General features: G+C 38.6%; 1 protein-coding gene and 1 long non-coding RNA gene across 3 annotated transcripts in view; one reads left to right on the top strand and one right to left on the bottom strand.

Annotated features, from left to right (window-relative positions):
- The window catches only part of zfhx3b (zinc finger homeobox 3b), a 446,200-nt gene that overhangs the window by 409,385 nt on the left and 13,551 nt on the right, over nucleotides 1-23,264 (top strand). For both annotated transcript variants that reach the window (XM_059993123.1, XM_059993124.1), the window contains exons 7-8: nucleotides 1,149-1,349; nucleotides 21,612-21,738. In XM_059993123.1, the coding sequence (XP_059849106.1) occupies nucleotides 1,149-1,349; nucleotides 21,612-21,738 (328 nt within the window). The remainder of the gene's footprint in view (nucleotides 1-1,148; nucleotides 1,350-21,611; nucleotides 21,739-23,264) is intronic.
- LOC132406960 (uncharacterized) overlaps nucleotides 1-23,264 on the bottom strand; it is a 46,249-nt gene that overhangs the window by 22,123 nt on the left and 862 nt on the right. The window contains exon 2 of the long non-coding RNA XR_009516319.1: nucleotides 21,257-21,398. This is a non-coding gene — a long non-coding RNA (uncharacterized LOC132406960). The remainder of the gene's footprint in view (nucleotides 1-21,256; nucleotides 21,399-23,264) is intronic.

Here is a 23,264-nt window from a genome sequence, read left to right as displayed (position 1 = left end):
AAGATGTACCATGATTATCTACAACACTACATGAGAGAGAAGAATGAGTTTCTCAGCATCTTAGTCATCATTCTTCTCTCAACTAACACCAGCAAAACCAAATTAATCAACCATTTATCATTATAATTTTTGAGATTTGGCAGCATGTAGATTACCTGCCAGATTTCCCTCAACAAATTGAGATTTCACAACAGTTTGCTCTATCTATAGCAGGGGTTCCCAGCCTTTTTTATGCCATGGACCAATACCATTAAGCAAGAAGTCCATGGACCCCAGTCTGGGAACTCCTGAGAGGGAATATGGAAGAAAGCTGAATAAAACCATGCCAAATCATATGAAGAGAGGGTGCAGGTCTCCAGCATGGCCATAACAGGATGAATGTAATTTTGTGATTCTACGAGTACATTGAGGTATTTCTGAGCAATCTAGAGCAGTAGAATAAAACTGAATTTACTATATCAAATGTTCAGCTCCGAAGACAGTTCAATGCATCATTTCGCCTCTGGGCCAAGTGGCACATTAGACAGCCGTATCTTCTGCAGCTTCAACCTGTTGGATGACAACCAGTATTCAGAGGCCAGAGCACTCCATATTAGCTCAGTCAATGCTAAGCTTTAATTTAAATGGGACCAATGTCTCAGTAAGTGAGTGTAATTCAGCTGGGAAAGAAGGGAACCAAGCATAGCTTTCAGGCAGACAGAAAAGAAGAAATTACATTTTCTTTCTAGTGAAGTAGATGGAATGCAAAGTATTCTGGGAAAGCACAATGTGGCAAAATTAAGAAACAAATCAAAATGCACTTTGTGAATAATTCAGCAGTTAGCAACAACATGATCTTATTCTAGTAAGATGGTTGAGATGAGGACAAGGCTGGATGTTTATCATTGGAAGATATGCTTAGAAGGAAATTGGCTGAGATTCTCTAACAGTCTTCCAAGAAGTCTGTAACAAGCATTACTCAGAGTCGAGAAGCACATCGTCTGTTTTCTCTGTAAACTGGAATGATGGATAAATTTGATGGCTTTAGAAAGGAAAAAGGTTGCGCTAATCAAATATTGCAAAATAAAGCATTGTAAGGAAAAGCTGTTTGATGGTATTTGTAATACTGTTGTGGAAAATTCTGACTTTCTTTTCTCATCTTTCCATAGATGTACCAATGTCCGTACTGCAAATACAGTAACACTGACGTAAACCGCATCAGAATGCATGTATTATCGCAGCATTCTGTGCAGCCCATGCTGCGCTGCCCCCTCTGTCAGGATATGCTAAATAACAAGATCCACCTACAGTTACACCTGACCCACCTGCACAGTGTGGCTCCTGACTGTGTTGAAAAACTCATCATGGCGGTAAGTGCCAAGTTCATGATATATGGCCTCAATTATATGAGACTTGAAACTTCCTCTTCCCTGCAGAGTTGCATTTTTGCACCAAAATGTTTAGTGCAGTCAGTTGAAATGATAAATCTTTGAAACATAAATCTTTAATAGCAACAGCGGAAATCTAAACTGCAAGATACATTTCGGTCTTCTGTTTTCTGCAGTAGAAATGAGATGTTCCCATTATCTGCAAAAAGCAAGAGCACAGAGTAATGCAACACCAGCAGTATTCAATAATGACATTTCAGTTGTGCATGTCTCTATTACTCCATACTTCAGCAGTAGAGTTAGAACAATTCAAGGGAGAAGGAGAGATAGATCAAAGATACTCTCTGGAAAGGGCTATCTTATGTCTTGATTTCATTGGCTCAGGCAAAACGTTCCGCCTGTGGATTAACTTGATTATCAAAGTACTGGAGTCACTCATAAATGCTAATAGAAAAGCCAATTTCATATTATTGCAGCTGTCTGAACCTACAATATCTGTCAATTTCATCTTAGCAATGAAGAGATTTAAGATTATTAGCTGTGAATAGAGAAAATCAGAGATGTATTTTCATCATAACGATTGAATGTCTAATTCAGCATAAAGATTGAATGTCTCATGTACATCAACGTTGTTAGCAGCGTGATATTTTCCAGTCCATATAGACCTTTTGTTAACTTAGCCGAAACTATTTTTCAAAGAAAATATTAAAATAGATAGAGTACACTATGTGAGAACTATGTAATCTGATTGTGTTCCTCTCATTGAGGAAATATGTATTTAATATGAATTACTATTTACTTTCTGTTAGCTTTTCTGCAAAATGTTTTAATTAAAGATAATCTTAATGTTTGGAAGTCTAGATAGTTGGAACTTTGGACTCCAAATAATCACTTATAAATGCAGTTGCACAACCAAAGTCTTTGAAGAATGCTTTACAGCTGCAGTGAAAAAGAAATCTCCCTGTTTGCAATATCCTACATTTCTATCCATGAGCAAAGTGCTGTTGCAACAGTGGAAAAGAAAGTTAATGACAGCTGTGTCCAAGATTCTGGTAGAGTCTGACTAATTTCTGAATCACACAATGAAGACATAAAATCGTATCATGACGCTTTAACACCATTTAGATGGTGATATTTAAGAATAAATGCGAAGTGACAAATGAGTGTAGGAAAACATTTAGCCTATTGAGTCCATACCAGCTTCTTTTAAGATGAATTTATTTAATGCTACCCCTCTGCCTTCCTCCCATGGCACCCAGATTGTTTTCTCCTTTTTTAAAGTCACAGTTGAATCTGCCATCATTTTGGTAAATATCATTCCTAAAGTACAGTGGCTGGAGCTGGACACAGACCAGTGCTTTATAAAGGACTGATGTAGCACTCTTGGCTCTTTATGCCTCTATTTTACAGTGTAGGATTGTGTGTGCTTATTTTTAATTACTTCATTGTGCTGCTTTCATAAAATCATTGAACAGTTATAACACCAAACAAAGCCATTCAACACATCTACCAGAAAAACTTTCAGGCTCCTACAGACGTACGGGATGTAGGTAAGACCACACCTGGAGTGTTGTGCAGAAGTTTCAACCCATTATCAGAGATTCTTGGACGAGAGGGTTGTCCTATCCTGAGCAACAAGAACAGCTGAATCTGTATTCTTTGGCTCTTAAAAGAATGAAAGTGACCTCACTGAAGCATGTGAGGTCTTAAGGGGGCAAAACAGAATAGATATTGAGATGTTTCCATCTACGGTAGAGTCTTAAACAATGGGCGGTAGTTTCAAGATAAAGGACTAGGATGTGTAGGGTTTTCTTCTTGCAGAGAGTGGAGAAGCTCTGAAATTCTCACCCATTAGGGTTATGAAGGCTTGATCATTGAAACTATTTAAAGAGATAAATCTTTGATAGATTGGGGAATCCAGGGCTATGAGGAACTGGTACAGAAGAGAAGTTGAAATCTAAGGCAGATCAGTCATGTCAAATTGAATGGCAGGGGAAGCCTGAGGAACCAGGTGTCTCACCTCTTCTCCTATTTCTTTCTTCATAGCTTTGAAAAATTTCCTCCATCATGTATTTATGTGATTTCTTTTTGAAGGCCAAAATGGAAGTTTACAGGCAATGGATTCCCAATTCCAACCATGTGCAGGTTTATTAAACACTCTTCTGTCATTCCTTATGTGATCTCTACTCCTTGAATCCTCCATCATAGGGAATAGCTTACCACTCTCCAATCAGACTCATTTCTTCACTAGTTTCTCTGGTTTTTATCAAATATCCCCCTGAGCCCTGTCTACATCAAAGATTACATTAAGCCTCTTTGATCGACCTTTGTAATTGTAGTCCCTTATCCCAGGAACCATGCTCACATGCCTTTTCTGTAGTATCTATGACACCTTCCTATAATACAATGATCAGAATTGAGAACAAAAACCAGTTGATGCCAGACTAGTATTCCTAAAGATTCAGCATTACTTCTCTGCATTCATAGTTATTGCATTTATTCATAAAGCCCAACATGATGAGTGCCTTATTAACTGCTTTCTCAACCTGCCCTGCCACTTTCACTGATTTATGGATACCCCTTCTCCTGTGAACGTTTTAGAACAGTATCCTTTATTCTCTATTGCCTTTCATCATAATTCCTTTTAGAATGAAATAATGCACATTTTGCTGCATTAAAACATCCTCTTCCCAATCAATTTTATAGTTTACAATACTGCCAGGTTTAAAAAAGAAAACATTGCTTTAACAATGATCTGTGTGGAATGCGACAGTGCACCTTCCTTTAGTCTAATAAACTACCATACACCATGACCTGCTAAGATCTGTTACTTAGCCAATTTTTGTATCTATACTGTCAATACTTCCTTTATGTCATGTGCTTCAACTTTATTGATAAATCAATGATGTGACATCATATCAAAAGCCTTCTGATAGTCCTTCCACACCATATTGACTACATGTAATCCCAAATTTCTTTATTCTCATACTCAATTAGATTTATGCCCTTAAGCCTACATTGCTTCTTTACAATCTTCCTTCTAAAATGTAACACTTGGTGTTTCTTTGCTTTAAATTTCATCACTCCACCAGCCTTTTCTCCTAGAAATTTTCATAATTCTCGTTATGGTTCACAATTCCTCCAAGTTGTTTTATATATTCAAATTTGGAAATTGTGCTTTTTACCCAAATTTTAGTCTGTTAACAGATATTAAGAATGTAGTGGTCCTTGACCAGACTTCTATGAAAATTTACTACACATTTTCCTCTTATCTAAGAATCAACTTTGAATGCTACCCTCTTTCGAGTTTTTATTTCCACTACTTTCCTGTCAATTCGTCCATGCTGATTTTATTATATGCCCTTTAACCTTGATAACAAGCTGATTATGTAGAACCTTATCAATAGTAATTTGGAAGTCTGTATATACTGCATTGACTACATTTCCTTCAATATCCATCTTTGTTATTCATCAGTAGCATATATTCATGATTGGTTCCTTTTTCTCCACTGACCACCATTTTATTTCCATTCATAACCCTGCAACATATTCTTAAATTCCATGTTGTGATTGGTAGAAATCCTTTCTCCTACTCTCTGCCTCTCATATGCCCTTTTTTTACTTCTCTGAACTTTCTATAGTCTGCTGGACTTCATTTGTGTTAGCACTCTGACACTGGTCATGTTTATTTTTTTCACTGTGTTTTATTTTCTACCTTGTTTGTGAATCTGAACGAAATTGTATTATACGTCAGTGTGGCATTATGGAGTTTAAAAGGTGTTGTGTGCAACATGCAGCTTACCTATTTTATAAAAACTATACAGTCAGTCCTGATTATCCACAGGGTAATGGTTCTGGGAGCAACCCCCCCGTGGATACCAAAAAGCGCGGATGCTCAAGTCAGTGGACTTTAGGGCCCGGTGGAGCTCTGGAGCTTATTTAACCTGTCTTGGTGCAGTGGAATTTAGGACCTGGCGGAGCTTGGGACCTGCTGCCCGCAGTGTTTCTGATCACGATTGAAAATAAAGCGATTGGAAAGAGGTGAAACGCCATCAGTCATTGGCAAAGCGTTAGGCTACAGTCAGTTGGAACAATTTTAAAGGATAAAGTGAGAAAGGCCCTGCCCCGATGAAAGCTATAATTATTATTAAGCAATGCAGTGGTTTAATTATTGAAATACATACATTTCTTAAGTGTGTTATATGCATAGAAAGGTAAAATATATACTAAAGACAAACGTTTGACTAACTGACACTAAATAATACTGGATGTATTATTTCATCCAACTTAGACTTAGAGAACTTCCTTTTTTTAAATCGATTCCCGATCCGCGGTAACCAATGCACATCCTCCCGTATACTTCAAATAATCTCTAGATTACTTTTAATACTTAATACATTGTAAATGCTATGTAAATAGTTGTTATACTGTATTGCTTAGGGAATAATGACAAGAAAAAAAAGTCTGTACATGCTCAAACAATGAATGCTGGAGAGAGAATTTCTGAGTTTTTCCGATCCACAGTTGGTTGAATTCGCGCATGCAGAACCTGCGGATAAGGAGGACTGACTGTATACTGTAGATTTCAGTTAATTATGGCACATTGGGACCAATGTTTTGGCTGAATTAAACAGCTGCCCCAATTAGCCAAAATTTCATGGAAATAATTAAGGTAAAAAGACAAACTACTATTTAACTGAGTAACAATTTTCATAGATAAATGAAATACAGAACAAATTAGAAGACTACCAATACCTCTACAGTACTATAAAACTGTATTAGTTCCTAATAGTTATCAGCAGAGGAATTCATCTGCTGACTGATTGTAAATGAAGTCAGCTCTGGTGGACTGAGTGGATGAGATCTACAGTGGGATCCAACAGGCAGGGAAGTGGTTCAGCAATGCTTTGTGGAGAGCAAAGGGCATGACAAGGCCCAAAAGAAGTCATGGTCATCCACTGCAACCAAGGAAGACTGAAGTTGTGAGGACCTGGACTTCTGAAATTGAGAGAGTGGAACTGCCCCAATGCAACGGCTTTTCTACTTCAAAAATTCTCCACAGGTTTTCCTGTCGTTGTTGGATATGACAGACAACTACCTCCAAATAAATAAAATCAGCGCAGACACTAACTGCAGATGATGGACTGCCTTCATACAATGTTTTCAACGATTGCATCCTCAAAAACTTCATTTTCATTGTAGCATTCAAGGTGACTATCGATATGTTCAAATTCTTCATAGTTCTTAACTTTTTGAAATAGTGAAATTGTTTCATTTTCACTGCTGGCCATTTTTGGCATCTCCGAGCCTAAATGCTTCAACCAACGTCAACAACAGTTCCAAATTGTCTTACCACTTATTTCTTGCTAATGATTGGTGACACAAATCTTTCCTTTGTGAATACAAACACACACACAACAGACACTATTTAAAAACTGTTTGCTCTAAGTTTGGTGCACTGTGTAATGGCCACACGTGCAGGCGCCTGACACTGGATAGAAACTGTTCAGCAACCATCTCCTCCCTAATTAAGTGACATAGTGTCCCAAAGAAACTATGGGAATCCCAGCTATTTTCTCGAGTTGTTTTTCTTCTTTAACAATTGTCCAGAATAAGCAGCTGCCCTGATTAATCGATGGCTCAATTAACCGGAATCAACTGTGTATCTATTATAAGATCCCACGCTCATAAAAGGGAATCCCTCCTTATCTTGAAGTGCAGCACAGTGAGTGACTGTTTAATTCAGAACATGGGTTTCATCATCACCAATTAATGTAGCATTGTGTTTGTCAAATAGAGGAGAATATACCTGAGCTGCTGATTTGGCAGTCAGTGTTCAAGAGCGGTTGTCGTTATGGTTACTGCTTCTTGCTTATGCTGCAGAGCTCTCAGCATCACCAGAGTCCTCAACTCCATTTAATGAAAGTACAGTTTGTATACAGTACACTTAATCCATATGGCTCCCCGTGAGCCCTCAATGCCCTCAAATGACGTCTCCAAACCACACCACTATATAAGAACGTGCTTAACATGTTCTGGTTTATTAAGAAAATAATAGAAGCATTCTGGGAGATTATTTCTCCTTGCACCACTTCTGAAGATCCTACATTGTAGATGTTTTTGGAATACATACTAAAAAAGGGACAAGGGTTATGAGAACTGTCCTTCCATTATTGCACCTGTGGCTCATGTATGTTAATTCAGACCTGATGACTGAGATTCTCTAATAATGCAACTTATGAATCTGTTTCCATATTGTTCATTTCAGTCTTCCGGAGAATACTTTGATGAGTAGAGTAACAAATAGAACACCGTATGTTGTTTTAACACCTGAAATACGAATAAGCACACTTCAAAGCTAGAGTAGATGTTCATAAAATGCACACATACTTTGTAAGGTCATAATCCCAATGCAGTCACTAGCATTTCAGAGAACTCACCAGGTTCTGTAATGCAAAATGCATACAACTTTTAAGTACAAATGAAAGTTTATGAAATACATTTTAAATTTTAGAATGCTTCAATCTTTGGTACTGCTGTATTCGCACAACAGTCCCCAAAGGTTTGTATGTGTGATTAATACAAACAGTCAAACAAACCTAGTGATTTTAGATCATCCCAAATGACTTTCAAATGGGCTGAAGAATGGCAGATGGAATTTAATGCAGAAAAGTGAGAGGTGCTGCAATTCAGGACCAACCGGGTAGGTCTTGCACAGTGAACGGTAGGGCACTGAGGAGTGCTGCAGATCAAAGGGATCTGGGAATACAGGTTCATAATTCATTGAAAGTAGTGTCACATTGGCCTTTATAAATCAAAGTATTGAGTATAAGAGATGTGACGTTATGTTGAAGTTGTATAAGACCTTGGTGAGACCTAATTTGGAGTATTGTGTCCAGTTTTGGACACTTACCTACAGAAGCGATGTAAATAAGGCTGAAAGAGTGCAGAGAAAATACACAGGGATGTTGTCAAGACTGGAAGACCTGAGTTATAAGGAGAGATTGAATAGGTTAGGACTTCACTCTTTGGAACATAGAAGACTGAAGGGAGATTAGATAGAAGTACACAAAATTATGAGGGTAAATGCAGACAGGCTTTTTTCCTGAGGTTGGGTGGGTCTACAGCTAGAGGTATTGGGTTAAGTGTGAGAAGTGAAAAGTTTAAAGGGAACATGAGGGAAAACTTAATCAAACATAGGGTCATGACAGTGTGAAATAAGCTACCAGTGCAAGTGGTGGATTCAACGTTTAAGGAACATGTGGATAGATACATGGATCAAAGGGTTATGGAGGGCTATGGACTGGGTCCAGGTTGATGGGAATAGGCAGTTTAAATGGTTCAGCACAGACTAGATGGGCCAAAGGGCCTGCTTTGTGCTGTACTTTTCTATGATTCTATATGAATCAGCCAAATTTATCTGGCCTGGCTGCCAGCTACATAGGAAGCCTCTGGCACAGAATTGGCAGCAAATTTGCTGAATAAATAAGCAATAATGGGATGTACTATTATATGCTACAGGTAACCAAAAAAGTTCTTAATACCGCAAATATTGATTATTGTTGATTTGAAATTTTTGGCAGTTATGGTCCTAGAACACTACATCACAGGAGCAGGCCCTTAGGCCCATCTCGCTATGCTGAACCTTTAATATGCCTAGTACCATCGACCTGCACCCGGACCATAATCCTCCACACCCCTCCAATCCATGCACCTACCCAAATTTCTCTTAATGTTGAAATTAACCCTGTATTCACCACTTGCAGCTCGTTCCACGTTCTCACCACCCTGAGTGAAGAAGTTCCCTCTCATGTTCCCCTTAAAGATTTCACCTTTCACCCTTGACCTATGACTTCTGTTTGTAGCCTCACACACCCTCAGTGGAAAAGCATGTTTGCTTATATATCTATACCTATCTATACCCCTCATAATTTTGTATTCCTCCATCAAATCTCCCCTCAATCTTCTATGTTCCAAGGAATACAGTCCTAACCTATTCAATCTTTTCTTATAACTCAGGTCCTGCAGTCCTGGTAACATCCTTGCAAATTTTCTCTACACTCTTTCAACCTTATTTACATCTTTCGTGTCAGAAGGTAACCAAAACTGGAGACAATACTCCTAATTAGGCGTCACCAACATCTTATACAATTTCAACATACCATCCCAACTACTGTGCTCAGTACATTGATTTATGAAGGCTAATGTGCCAGAAGCCTTTCTTTATGATTTTATCTACCTGTGATGCCACTTTCAAGAAATTATGGGTCTGTGTTCCCAGATCCCTTGGTTCCACTGCACTCCTCAGTGCTCCACTGCTCACTGTGTGAGACCTGCCATGGTTGGTCCTCCCAAAGTGTAATACCTCACACTTGTCTGCTTTAAATTCCATCTGTCACTTTTCAGACCATTTCACCAGCTGGCCCAGATCTCACTGAAATCCTTGATAGTCTCTGATGTCAGTTACCCCCAATTCTGATGACATCTGGCAAATTTGCTGATCCAGTTAACCACATTATCACCCAGATCATTGATATGGATGACAAGCAGTAACAGACCTAGCACCGATCCCTGTGGCACACCACTAGTCACAGGCCTCCAGTCAGAGAAGCAACCATCTACCACCACTCTCTGTCTTCTTCCACAAATCCAACATCTAATCCAATTTACTACCTCATCTTGAATGCCAAGCGATTGAACATTCTTAACCAACCACCCTTGTGAAAGTCCTTGTCTCTGCCCCACTGCCTTTATCAACTTTCCTGGTAGCTTCCTCTAAAAACTCTATAACATTGGTTAGATCCAGCATACACAAAGCCATGTTGTCTATCCCTAATCAGTCCTTATCTATCCAAATACTCATATATCTGGTCCCTTAGAATACCTTCTAATAACTTTCCCACTACTGATCTCAAATGCACAGGCCTATAATTTCCTGGTTTATTCTTACAGCATTTCGTAAACCACAAGACCTTAAATACACCAACGACTTGGCCTCCACAGCCCCCTATGGCAACGATTTCCACAGATTCACCACTCTCTGGCTAAAGAAATTCCTCCTCATCTCTGCTCTAATGGACATCCCTCTATTCTGAGGCTGTGCCCTCTGATCCAAGACTCCCACCATAGGGAGTATCCTCTCCACATCCACTCTATCTAGCACTTCCAACCTTTGACTTGTTTCAATGAGATCCCCCCCCCATTCTTCTAAATTCCAGCAACTAGAGGCCCAGAGCTATCAATCGCTGCTCATATGTTAACACATTCATTCCCAGAATCAAACTTGTGAACCTCCTCTGAACCCTTTACAATGTCAGCATATCCTACCTTAAATAATGGACCAAAACTTGCTCCAAGGGAGTTCTCACCAGTGCCTTAGAAAGACTCAGCATTACACCCTTGTTTGTATATTTTAGTCATCTCAAAATTAATGTTAATATTGCATCTGCTTTCCTCACCACCGACTCAACCTGCAAATTTAACTTTAGGAACTCCCAAGTCTGTTTGCACCTCAGATTTTTGAACTTTCTCCCCATTTAGAAAACAGTCTATGCTTTTATTCATTCTACCAAATTGTATGACCGTACCCTTCCTAACACTGTATTTCATTTGCTACTTCTTTGCCCATTCTGAATGTCCATCTGCAGGCTCCCTGGAACAACATTAGCTAGCCTCCAATCCTCTGGCAATTCACCTGTGGCTAAGGATCACTGCTTGGGCCCCAGCAGTTTCTGCGTTAGACTCCCACTGGGTCTGAGAGAACCCATTGTCAGGCCATGGGAATTCATCCACCATCATTTGCCTCAAGACAGCAAGTAACTTCTCCTCTGCAATCTGTATAGGGTCTATGGCCTCACTGCTGCATTGCCTCACATCTATAGACTCTGTATCCATCTTCCAAGTAAACACAGATGCAAAAAAATCCACTTAACCACCCCCCCCATCTCTTTCAGCTCCATGCATAGATAACCATTCTCATCTTCAAAAGGACCAGTTTTGTCTCTTGATATCCTTTGCTCCTAATATATCTGTAGATGCCCTATGGATTCTCCTTCACCCTGTCTGCTAGAACAATCTCATGTCTTACTTTCATTTTCCTGATTTCCTTCTTCAGTGTTACCTTGCATTTCTTATAATCCTCAAGTACCTCATTTGGTCCTGCCTGCCTGTACCTGCTATGCACCTCCTCCTTTTTCTTAATCTCTGGAAAACTAAGATTCCCTAAACTTGTTATCCTTGACTTTTATTCTGACAGGAACATACAAACTCTGCTCTCAAAATTTCATTTTTGAAGGACTTCCACTTACCAAGTACACCTTTGCCGGACAACAGCCTGTCCCAATCCACATTTGCCAGATCCTTTCTGATACCATGAAAATTGGCTTTTCTCCAATTGAGCATCTCAATCCAAGGACCTGACCATCCAGAATGACCTTAAAACTAATCAAGTCAAGGCACTTTTATTGTCATTTCGACCATAACTGCTGGTACAGTAAACAGTAAAAATGAGACTTTTTCAGGACCGTGGTTTAAATGACACAGTACAAAAAACTAGACTGAACTACATAATAAAAAAAACACAGAGAAAGCTACACTAGACTACAGACCAACACTGGACTGCATAAAGTGCACAAAAACAGTGCAGGCATTACAATAAATAATAAACAGGGCAGTGAGGCAAGATGTCAGTCCAGGCTTCGGGTATTGAGGAGTCCGATAGCTTGGGGGAAGAAATTGTTACACAGTCTGGTTGTGAGAGCCCGAATGCTTTGGAGCCATTTCCCAGACAGCAGGAGGGAGAAGAGATTGTATGAGGGGTGCATGGGGTCCTTCATAATGCTGTTTCCTTTGCGGATGCAGCGTGTGGTGTAAATGTCTGTGATGGCGGGAAGAGAGACCCCGATGATCTTCTCAGCTGACCTCATTATCCAAGACCGCTGCAGGGTCTTGCAATCCGAGATGGTGCAATTTCTGAACCAGGCAGTGATGCAGTTGCTCAGGATGCTCTCAGTACAACCCCTATAAAATGTGATGAGGATGGGGGGGGTGGGAGATGGACTTTCCTCAGCCTTCGCAAAAAGTAGAGATACTGCTGGGCTTTCTTTGCTATGGAGCTGGTGTTGAGGGACCAGGTGAGATTCTCCGTCAGGTGATCACCAAGAAATTTGGTGCTCTTTATGATCTCTACCAAGGAGCCGTCGATGTTCAGCGGGGAGTGGTCGCTCCGTGCCCTCCTGAATGGCATTATGTTCACTGGATACAAAGTGTTTTCCTGCACAAACTTCTATCACCTACCCTGTCTCATTCCCTAATAGGAGATCTAGTATCATGTTTTATCATGAAATTATCATTATACAGTAATAATGAAAATTTGTTCAACAGATGACAACCCATGAAGGTTGTGATAAAAAGATGAGTTAGTCTCTGCTCAGGGGGGACTGTGTACCTCACATCTCATTCATTACATTTGTGAGAAGTTCAGTTGTGCCATTTTTTTAGGAATTTGACAGAATAATATGTCATAATGGGGTCAATAAACTAGCAATTGAGCAACAAATCTTGTTAGATTATTAAGTTTTAATCACTTTCACAAATTAAATAAGAATAGGTCAACACCTGTGATATATCTGCCTTGAATTTGTGTAAGCACTTCCACAAGAAAAAGCTGGAGATCTGAAGTAAATTATTTTCTCTGATGTCATTTTTTACAGAACGGAAGCAAACCTCCTGTGCATTTACTTAGAAAGCCACAGATAACATATACAGTATCCTCTTTGCAGCCCTCCCCCACTCACCTTAACAGGAGGAGTTTCAACTAACAACTTGCTTGAAAGGACAAATTAATTTGGTAAAACGTTTCAAATTCACTTGAGTTCCAGCTATATTTGAATAGCAAATTTAGAAATGTAATGGCAGTATTTCACCAAAGTAGGGAGAGGCTAAGTGAAGGAAAGGTTTAACCATCGGTTTTAAGTTTTTCAGCTGCAATATAGTTTTTGCAAGCAAAACCTATGGTTCTTAACGAATCATTAATCTCTTCATCGCAGTCCATATGGAAAAGTATTTTACATGTTTTAGATCTAAAGAAGGAATGCCGTGTCCTTCTGAAGTAAACAAAAGGGTGTTCTTTTGTCTAGTTTAAACATAGGCAATGAAGATGGTTGTGCTTCATTAAGCAGGAATCCTGTGAGATGACAGCCATTTTGAACTATGCTTGCCAATTAAATTGTCTAAATTAAAACTGACCTCAGGATTTCTATGTTTCTATGTTTCTCTGGTAGTTGCCATCTGTTAACTAGAAATTAATTTGGTTTCTAAGTAAATCAACCTCAAATTGGAAATTAATGTAGGAAAAATATTTAACTTCTTCCAGTTCAAACCTTTTACAAGAATAGGTATCCCATGTACGAGCCAACAATGAAATTTGCCATATGGGTTTGTTTTATTTATTGTTTAATTGATCGCTAATCCAGTAGTGCACAGAACCTGCCAGAAACTGATTTACAAGTTTCCTGTGTTTGGTTAACCTACCTAAATGTGGTTCTTCCATAAGAATACTCCAAAGTGAAAAAGGATCTAGTGCTTTCCTGGCATATATGATGAATAAACTCTTCTCAGACTTCCAGCCGGGTACAGGTATCAACTTTTACTTACACCCGGCTGGAAGCCAGAGAGTGTTTATTCAGAATACTCCAAAGTTCCAAACTTTTCCAATAAAATTCTTTTAATATTAGACCAGGAGACTTTGTAATATGTTCTGTTTTACTCTATACAGTAAAAAAAAAGCTGAATTTGAATTGATATTGGCTAAGAAATATGAATCTCCTTAATGAATTTACTGTGCAGTGAATTTTCATCCGCTGTATGTTATCACATGGATAATATGAGATCATGAGATCTGCTATTTCCCAGCCAGACTGCGGTGATTCACCGCAAACTGCTAGCCCAAGTGGAATGACTTGCTGTGGAATATGGCCATAGTTTCAAAAAAAAACCAACCCCTACAAAAAGCATTCTACTTTGCAATGCTTCTGAATTCATCAAAACAAAGAATTTCTTTTATTAAATTGTTCTTGAAATGTATGTTTTACTTGCAAATTGGGCTTTTATTTGCCCTTAAAAGGATTGTTTTGGGAAGGTAGTCTCACTCCAACCATCTAACCAGGGTTAGGGTTCCTTTTGTCCTCACGTACCACCCCACCAGCCTCTGCATCCAGCACATAACTCCCTGCAGCTTCCACCATCTCCAACAGGATCCCACCACCAAGGACATTGTTCCCTCCCCCTACTTTCTGCTTTCCGCAGGAATCACTCCCTACACGACTCCCTTGTCCATTTGTCTCTCCGCACTGATCTCCCTCCCGGCACTTATCCTTGCAAGAGGAACAGTGCTACAGCTGCCCCTACACCTTCCCTCGCTAACATTCCGGGCCCCACACAACCCTTCCAAATGAGGTGACACTTCACCTGTGAGTCTGTTGGCCTCATATATTGTGTCCTGTGCTTCTGTTGTGGCCTCCTGTATACCAGTGAGACCCAATGCAGATTGGGAGACCGCTTCGCCAAGCACCTACACTCCGTCCACCAGAAAAAGCGGGATCTCCCAGTGGCCACCCACTTTAATTCCACGTCCCATTCCCATTCTGAAATGTCTATCTGTGGCTTCCTCTGCAGTTAGGTTGGAAAAGCAACACTTTATGTTCTGTCTGAAAACTGGAAATTTCACTCTGCTCTTTAAGTCAGGAGGGAGGCAAAAGATAGGTCAGTTAGCCTGACATCAGTGGTTGGCAAGATGTTTTAGTCCATTATTAAGGATGAGGTCAGAATCAGAATCGGGTTTATTGTCACCGGCACATATCGTACAGCTTGTTAACTTAGCAGCAGCACTTCAATGCAATACATAATATAGAAGAAAACAACAAAATTAAATAATAATAATAATAAATAAATTACAGTATACTTATATGGGATAGAATAAAAATCGTACAAAAACTAGAAAAAATATATATTTTAAAAAGTGAGGTAGTGTTCACAGGTTTGATGGCTATTTAGGAATCAGATGGCAGAGGGAAAGAAGCTGTTCCTGAATCACTGAGTGTATACCTGATGGTAACAGTGAGAAAAAGGCATGCCCTGGGTGCTGGAGGTCCTTAATAATGGGCGCTGCCTTTCTGAGACACTGCTCCTTGAAGATGTCCTGGGTACTTTGTAGGCTAGTACCCAAGATGGAGCCAACTAAATTTACAACCCTCTGCAGTGACAATAAAAGGGATCGTTTTTGGTTGGATGCCAATGATTAATTGTGCTTTGCAGGCATCAGTATTGAGTCTGCTACCTTTCACATTATATTTTAATGATCTCAATGATGGAATTAATGGCTGTGTGGTCAAGTGGATGATACAGAGATAGGTGGAAGGGCAAGTAGTGTTGAGGAAGCAGGTAGTCTGCAGAAATACTTGCACAGATTAGGAAAATGGGCAGAGAAGTGGTGGGTGGAATACAGTGTTGGGAAGTGTATGGTCATGCATTCACTTTGGTAGAAGGACTGAAGGTGTAAACTATTTCAAAATGGGGAGTGAATTCAGAAACTGGAGGTGCAAAGTGATTTGGGAGACCTCATGCAGCTTTCCCTAAAGGTTAACTCAAGGATTAAATTGGTAATAAGGAAGGCAAATACAATGTTAGAATTCATTTTGAGTGGACTTCAATATAAAAGCAAGTTTGTAATCCTGAGACTTTATATGGCATTGGTCAGACCACATTTGGAGTATTGAGAGTACCTAAGGAACGATGTGCTGGCATTGGTTTACAAGAATCATCCAGGGAATGAAATGATTAATATGAGTAGCATTTGATGGCTCTGGGCCTGTACTCACTAGAATTGAGAAGAAAAGGGTGGCTAGGGGAATCTCATTGACACCTACTGAAAATTGAAAGGCCTAGGTAGAGTGGACATGGAGAGATGTTCCCAATAATGAGAGAGTCCAGGACCAGAGGACATAGCCTCAGGATAGGAGGTTGTCTCTTTAGAACAGAAATGAGAAGCAAGTTCCTTAGCCAGCGGGTGATAAATCTGTAGAATTCATTGCCACAGATGGCTGTGGAATGCATGTCATTGGGTATATTAAAGCAAAGGTTGATAAATTCTTGATTAGTAAGGGCATCAGAGGTTATAGGGAGAAGGCAGGAGAATGTTGAGAAGGAAAATAAATTAGCATGACTGACTGTTGGAGTAGACTCAAATAGGCTAATTTCTGCTCCTGTGTCTTACGACATATACACACTGGAGTTACACTCCCTTTGTGCTTGGGTGGACGTTAGAGATATAGGTGACAATCATAATGTTAATCCTGCTGAATGACAAAAGAAACTTGTTAGGTATTCCCTTGTGAAAGACGTTCATTGCTTTGTACTTGTGAAACCCATGTGTGAATTCTGTCCAGCTTTGATGAAGCAAGCGTCTTTATTTCAATATCAGATGAACGAAGATTGCAATTATCAGCGAACAGCCTCACTTCTGATTTAAAAGCAATTGATAAAGCATCAAAAGATATTTGAGCCCATAACGCAGCTTTCAAGAACTCTCACTGTGCTGGCTCAGTGCTAAGATGATGGGGCTCCAACAACTATGACCAGCTTTGTATCACACTATCCACTGAAGAATTTCTCCTCTGATCAGAATTGATTTAGTTTGTTAAGATTTTTGGCATTCATTATGTGGCTCGATGACTGTACTGTAATTTTTGCCTAAACTCTGAAATGCAATGCTGTGATAAAAAAAATCTAACTTTGTACTAGATATTCCAATATCCTTTGTCTGATACATGGTCTAAGTAGAGTTCTATCGTTGATACTGGTGATCCAGATTTACAGAATCAAACATGTTCAGCCGACTGATTCTGATTCCCTGTGATGGAAGAGATTCGCCAGCACCCGGAGAGAATAATTTCCATGCCTGTTGATATGCCAATGTTAATTTTAGTTATTAGGGGAGTTGATGAAGATTATGACTCCTATCAGTGGGGAGTGATCAATATTGGTGGATTGAAAACTGTGCATCAGTACGTGGAAGGCATTCAGCAGCAGGTACTGGTGAAAGAACCAGGGGTTCTCCCTGATTTCTCTACAGGAGACTTCCATAAGCTTTAATACTCAGACTATATACCCTTCTCTATCCACATGAATACCAGGCCACCCATGAAGCTACACATTCACAACTGTGTATGACCTTTTCTCAGTAGAATAAGCAGCCCCTTTTGGTGGCCACGGATGTGCTTTGAAACAGACCTAAGCAACTTGGTACAATACTTCCAAAAATGGTAATTCAGTTCAAACCCCCACAAAACTACAGTTATTATAACTTACCTCGATGACAGGAGGATGGAAACATCATAGAAAGTGGCAGCACTGTGAGTGGGCTTTGGCAGAACATTGACCTTCTCCAAATACTTACTTGTGCCAGAACAAAAGATAAGGGCCAACCTGGTCTAAAAACTGGCAAGTACAATTTGAACAGTATCAGTATCAAAGATTTAGATTTCTTATTTAGATGTCACTGATAAACCTTGTGTACTTAGCAGCTAATCACTGGTACAGACCAGAAGTAACCATATTTCAGCTTTGTGGGCTGAAGGACCTGTATTGTTCTGTAGGTTTTCTATGTTCTATATTCTATTTGATTTTATATCCAGCTAGGTACTGAGCCTCCTAGTCAATGTATGTCATGATTGGTTATTCTGTTTACTTCTTCATCTATTCAGTCCACTAGGAACTCCAAGGGGAAAGGACTACCTTCCTGTTCACCAAAACATCAACAACATCTGGATCCATACAAGCTGCTTTGAATCCATGTCTTTAACTCTTGACAGTGTCATTCCAATCCTGAAGCCTAAAAAAAGCAAATGGAGTTCATAAGAAACTATACCGATCTTGCAAAAAGGGCAGAAGATCATTGCTGTTACATTCCACTAAACCCCATGGAAACGATGAAGAAAATCCTCACAGATGAAGGCAGATGCGGTTAGCTGACATAAAGGATTTTTTTTTTAAAGTCCTGAATAATCCTGTAGTCATCCACAGCCGGCATTCAGCAATTCAAAGCAAAATTCACAAGTTAAAAGAAGGCAACGCAGTGATATACTCTATTATGCTTGCTGCATAACCTGACTTAAGATTGTAGTTGTCACTCTACTTCTATATTAACCAAATAAAAGGCAAGTGAATGTCTTGGTTGATGGAGCAAAGGAGCAAATGTGTTGACATCTTGAGAGAAGGCAATCATTGCTGTTCTCACTGGACCACTGCCATTCCCCCAGAGCTACAATTCATCAGTCCCATTGATCTCACCAGCTTATAGTTGTTGATCCAAGCTTTCTTAAACTGAAACATCTCTCCAATATTATAAACACCTACTGCATGCAATTATTGTGAAAATAAAAATTGTACAAAGTAATGATTCACTTCATCGTTCATGTTTCAGTATCTATCTTACAATTTCTTCATTTTAAACCCCTGAATTCAACGTTTTTTTTCCCTTGTCAACAAAAGGCTGTCCAGTTATTAGATATTCCTTTGCACAAGGGTTAATGATTATAAACTGTGCCCTCTGATTAAAATGCAGAGTAGCAAGAGAACTTGATTATTATTTTTCAACAATTAATTGAATGAAAGTGACGGCAAGCTCTGTACAGCCACACTGCTCTCTCTAAACTTAATCACTGATTATGATTAAATAGGTTCTGTGTGATAACAGAGTTGATGAATTTTTGTCTATTCTTGCTGTCATTCACACATGATTGGTTTTCACCTTTGAAGTACAAAAGTCATTTGTTGCATTGTAACAACTGAAGCTACCTTTTAATTTCAATACTACATTAGAATTTCTAAATATTTTTCAATTCAAACTTCACTGGCAAAAATGAATTTTGAATAATAATTATTATTCAACAAAACAGTAGATGGTTGCTCCTAGTGAGGCTATCTTACTCATCCATTTAACCCAGAAAAGTTACGTTTACCAATTTGTGGGGCTGATGACTTCTCTATGAAAAAAGTTGATATTTACATGGTAATAAAGTAAGACCTGAAGAAATATTCTTTTCCTCAAACCCGACGATTCTGTTCTTGATTATCATTGCTAAGATGATGCCGTGCTACACTGACACTTCAAAAAATATTCTGAGTTAATAGGAACGACTATTGTTGTTGCAATAACACTGTACTTGTTTTACGATATACATCTGTGATATCTGATGAAATCAAATCAATATGCACTTTACATGAACAATTCTGATTTGTTCATGCTTTAATTACCAATAATCATCAAATGTTAGTACCCTTCTTCCCAGTGACTTATTATTACATGTGTGTGAAAGATGTTTTTATGAGTAAAGCTATTTTTAAAAAAAATAAGTATGGTTATCACTGCTAACTTCAAGTATATTTGTGACAGACTTCATTGATTCATTACTGGGCAGGTACAAATAGCTAGGCCTACCAATGGAAACATAGTATACGTCGGTGAAAATAGTATACCTCAGTTAGGTAATTTAAAGAAACAAATGAGTCATGAAAATTATCTGTCTGGAGTTCAGTGCAGTATGTTAAAGTACCTATAGAGTAGAATAATTTCAGGAAAGAATCAATCAAACTAAATATTCCAACATAGATTGTTCTATTATTATAGTTGGGAAACTATGTCTTTAACCCGATTATATTTAACACCTTCAAAATGTTCCCTTTAAACAGACTTCACCAATTTAACAAATTCTTAACCACATAAGCCAACAAGCCATTGACTATCCATTCAAAAGGATTACTTAAAAACTTGTGGAAGGCCAAATAAAGGATTCCATTCTTGATTATCATTGCTAGGATGATGCTGTGCTACCTTGACACTTCAAAAATATTCTCAGTTAACAGGAACAACCATTGTTGTTGTAATAACATTGTATTTGTTTTATGATATACATCTGTGATATCTGACAAAACATTAAAAACATTATGATGAGTCATTATAAGTTACAATCCTGCAGGCCTTTATATTCCACAAAGAAAGAGAAGGGAAGTAGTGTTTTTTAGATTCATGGACGGGCCTGTGAAAGAGATCCTGCAATGCTGCTTGATTTTAACAAAGTACAAAGTAGAGAACATGCACAGGTCCTCCACGAATTAAAAATACCCAACTTATGAATAGCCTGTGTGTACAAACGAGCATTTGAGAGATCATAGGGTGGGTGGGGATAGATTTTCTGGCTGTTGTGAGGCTGCAGACGTCTTTAACAATGGGAATTTTTGCATTCCTCTCTTCCTGCCTAACCACCTAACAACAGTAAAAATTGGGATCTGGAGCTTGGTCAAGTCAAGCAGAGTTGGGAACTCCTGCTTTAAGATGCCATATAAGGAAAGAGAGGGAAAGTTATTTGTGAGAGATGTCTATCCATAAAGTGAACTATGAAGAATTTAGATGGAAGTTCTGAGATTTCACTGTAATGTAAAACAATAAAATACAAATAATTATTATCGGAATGACTGGGGGAAAGTTGCACTGAATTAATTTTCTGTGTAGATGTTGGATGTTATACTTTAAAAGAATGAAAGAATGATCCCGCTTTTCTAAAACAGAAGTTAAGGTTAAATATATCACATCAAATTAAAGAGACTGAGTATTTGATTAATAAATATAGTAGCATTGCAGTTATGTTACTGAATAAGAAAACGGGAGGCCAGGAAAGTTGATCCAGAGGCACAAGTTTAGTTTAATCCAAATCAGATGATGTATTTAAATTTGTTCAATCTGGAATAAGAAGCATTGGCAATAATAACCATAAAGCTATGAAAGTGTAGTGGTGCACAAATCCCTTTCATTAAAGAAGATTTACTATCCTTACCTAGCTTGGCCAATGCATGACTCCAGGCCTAATTGCGTATGCAGGTGCACAGAAATGCTGAATCTTGATGACGTATGTAAAGGTCCAGCACACCGCTTCCTTCTCGGTAATGGAAAGTACATACTGGCCTCGCCACCTACATCTCATGAACAAATAAGAAATGTTATCAATAATGCTAGTATGAATTTTATGCAACAAGATGCATGCCTTCTGTGTGTTAGATGGTTCAGTGTGTTTTCCTATCCCTTTCTGACAATAAAAGCGTGCTCCTGACACGTTATTTCATGTAGAGTGTTGCATGCTGAGCCCACAGAATGAAGTGCTGCTTCTTAATCGCTGAAATACTTCCACATAGGTAACTACTCCCGAGATGATGATGCCAAGCACCATGTTCCTCCCTGCAAATGTTCCAGAGAGGGAAAGCCATGTGGTCTCACAGACAGCAACAAGCTCCAACACAGATGACACTGCAAAAATACTTGGTATGTTGAATACAAATTCTTCCAATACAAAATACATCTTTGGATACAAGGTCTACCTGTAACATGTGTTATTATTATTTCTGTATGACAGGCTGTATAATAACTGGATTATCAGGGTAAAGATCAAATACATTGATTTAATTGTTTATTATTAATGGCTCATGGATCTACATTAACCATCAATTATTTTTTTGGGGGGAGAAGCATCATTTCATACCCATCAAACTGGCATTAACAAACAAAATGTAACTTGGTGATCCATAATTGTTATTCTTTCTCAAACTCATGGATTAGATCCATGCTAAAGCATCTGCAAGTTAAGGAGACCTAATCCTAGTGGTGTATTTTCTCCAACTCCTCCTATTGACTGTCTTAATTTATCAGTTAACTGTTCAGTAATGTGGATTAATTTGCTGCAATGAAAATTTTTAAATTGCTATAGAAGATAGAACACAACAGTACTGTACAGGCCCATCAGCCCATGATGTTGTGCCGACCTTTTAATCTACTAAAATTAATCTAACCTTTCCCTTCTACATAGCCCTCCATTTTTCACATAGAACTTGGAGTCAGTAGGGTAAGATTCAGAATGGGAAAAAAAAAATTCCATGTATAGGATGGAAAACCTACCTATAGAACCAGCAAACTAAATGTTAGATGCATACTCCAAAAGTCTAGTCAATGGTGGAGAAACAGGATCGACACATGTTGGTAATCCAATCTAAAATCAGTCTTTTACATCAGCCCAAATAAAAATCAGCTGTACTGTGTTCAGAGCTTGTCAATTGTTTTAGAGCATGTACTGTTTACAAGAAGTATGTAATGTTTGTGCCACTGCCTTATTCTTGAGCATTTAAATTCATTTGCCTTTATGCTAACCTCAGTGTAATGTCTTGCATCTGATTATCAGTGTGAACCCCATAATCTGTACTTTCTTTAAGGTTTTATTGTCTCCTGTAAGCAGGTGTTACCAGCTTGCAAATTTGAGGGTAAAAATTTATCCTCTGACCCAAGGGCTGAACATGCAATATAGTAGCATTTACCCATTGGACTTCCCTTTTGAAATTAATTTCAAAGGCACTGAATTTCAGAAGTAAAGTTCAAGGACTAAACATTACTATTTTTCACATTAAACACATGTAACCAAGGTTAAATTTTCCTTTCATGATTTTGTATTTAAAGTCTCAGTATTCTAACATCTTTGAATTTCAGTCTAATCTCAATGTTACAATGCAGTTCAGTATTTATGCTTTTGACACCTTCATTCTAGTTTAGGGCACCATCAAATTCTATTGTGCCCTTTTAACGCCTTCGCTACTGAATATGTCATGTTTTTCATTTCTGCCAAGTCCTTATTCCACACAAATACTATGTGGGAGTATTTATTGTAATTATTTTGGGATTCAGAGTGCAGGAAGTGAATCTCAATGGCAATATAAAATGAATGAAACAATCAGTCAACAATAGTGAATTTGAAGAACAAAGTATCTGTGGAAGGAACTTATTGGAAATGTACTCCTTAATAT

Source organism: Hypanus sabinus, chromosome 17, assembly GCF_030144855.1.
Source record: "Hypanus sabinus isolate sHypSab1 chromosome 17, sHypSab1.hap1, whole genome shotgun sequence".
Lineage (NCBI taxonomy): Eukaryota > Metazoa > Chordata > Chondrichthyes > Myliobatiformes > Dasyatidae > Hypanus > Hypanus sabinus.
This window is presented reverse-complemented; position numbering and strand designations above follow the sequence as displayed.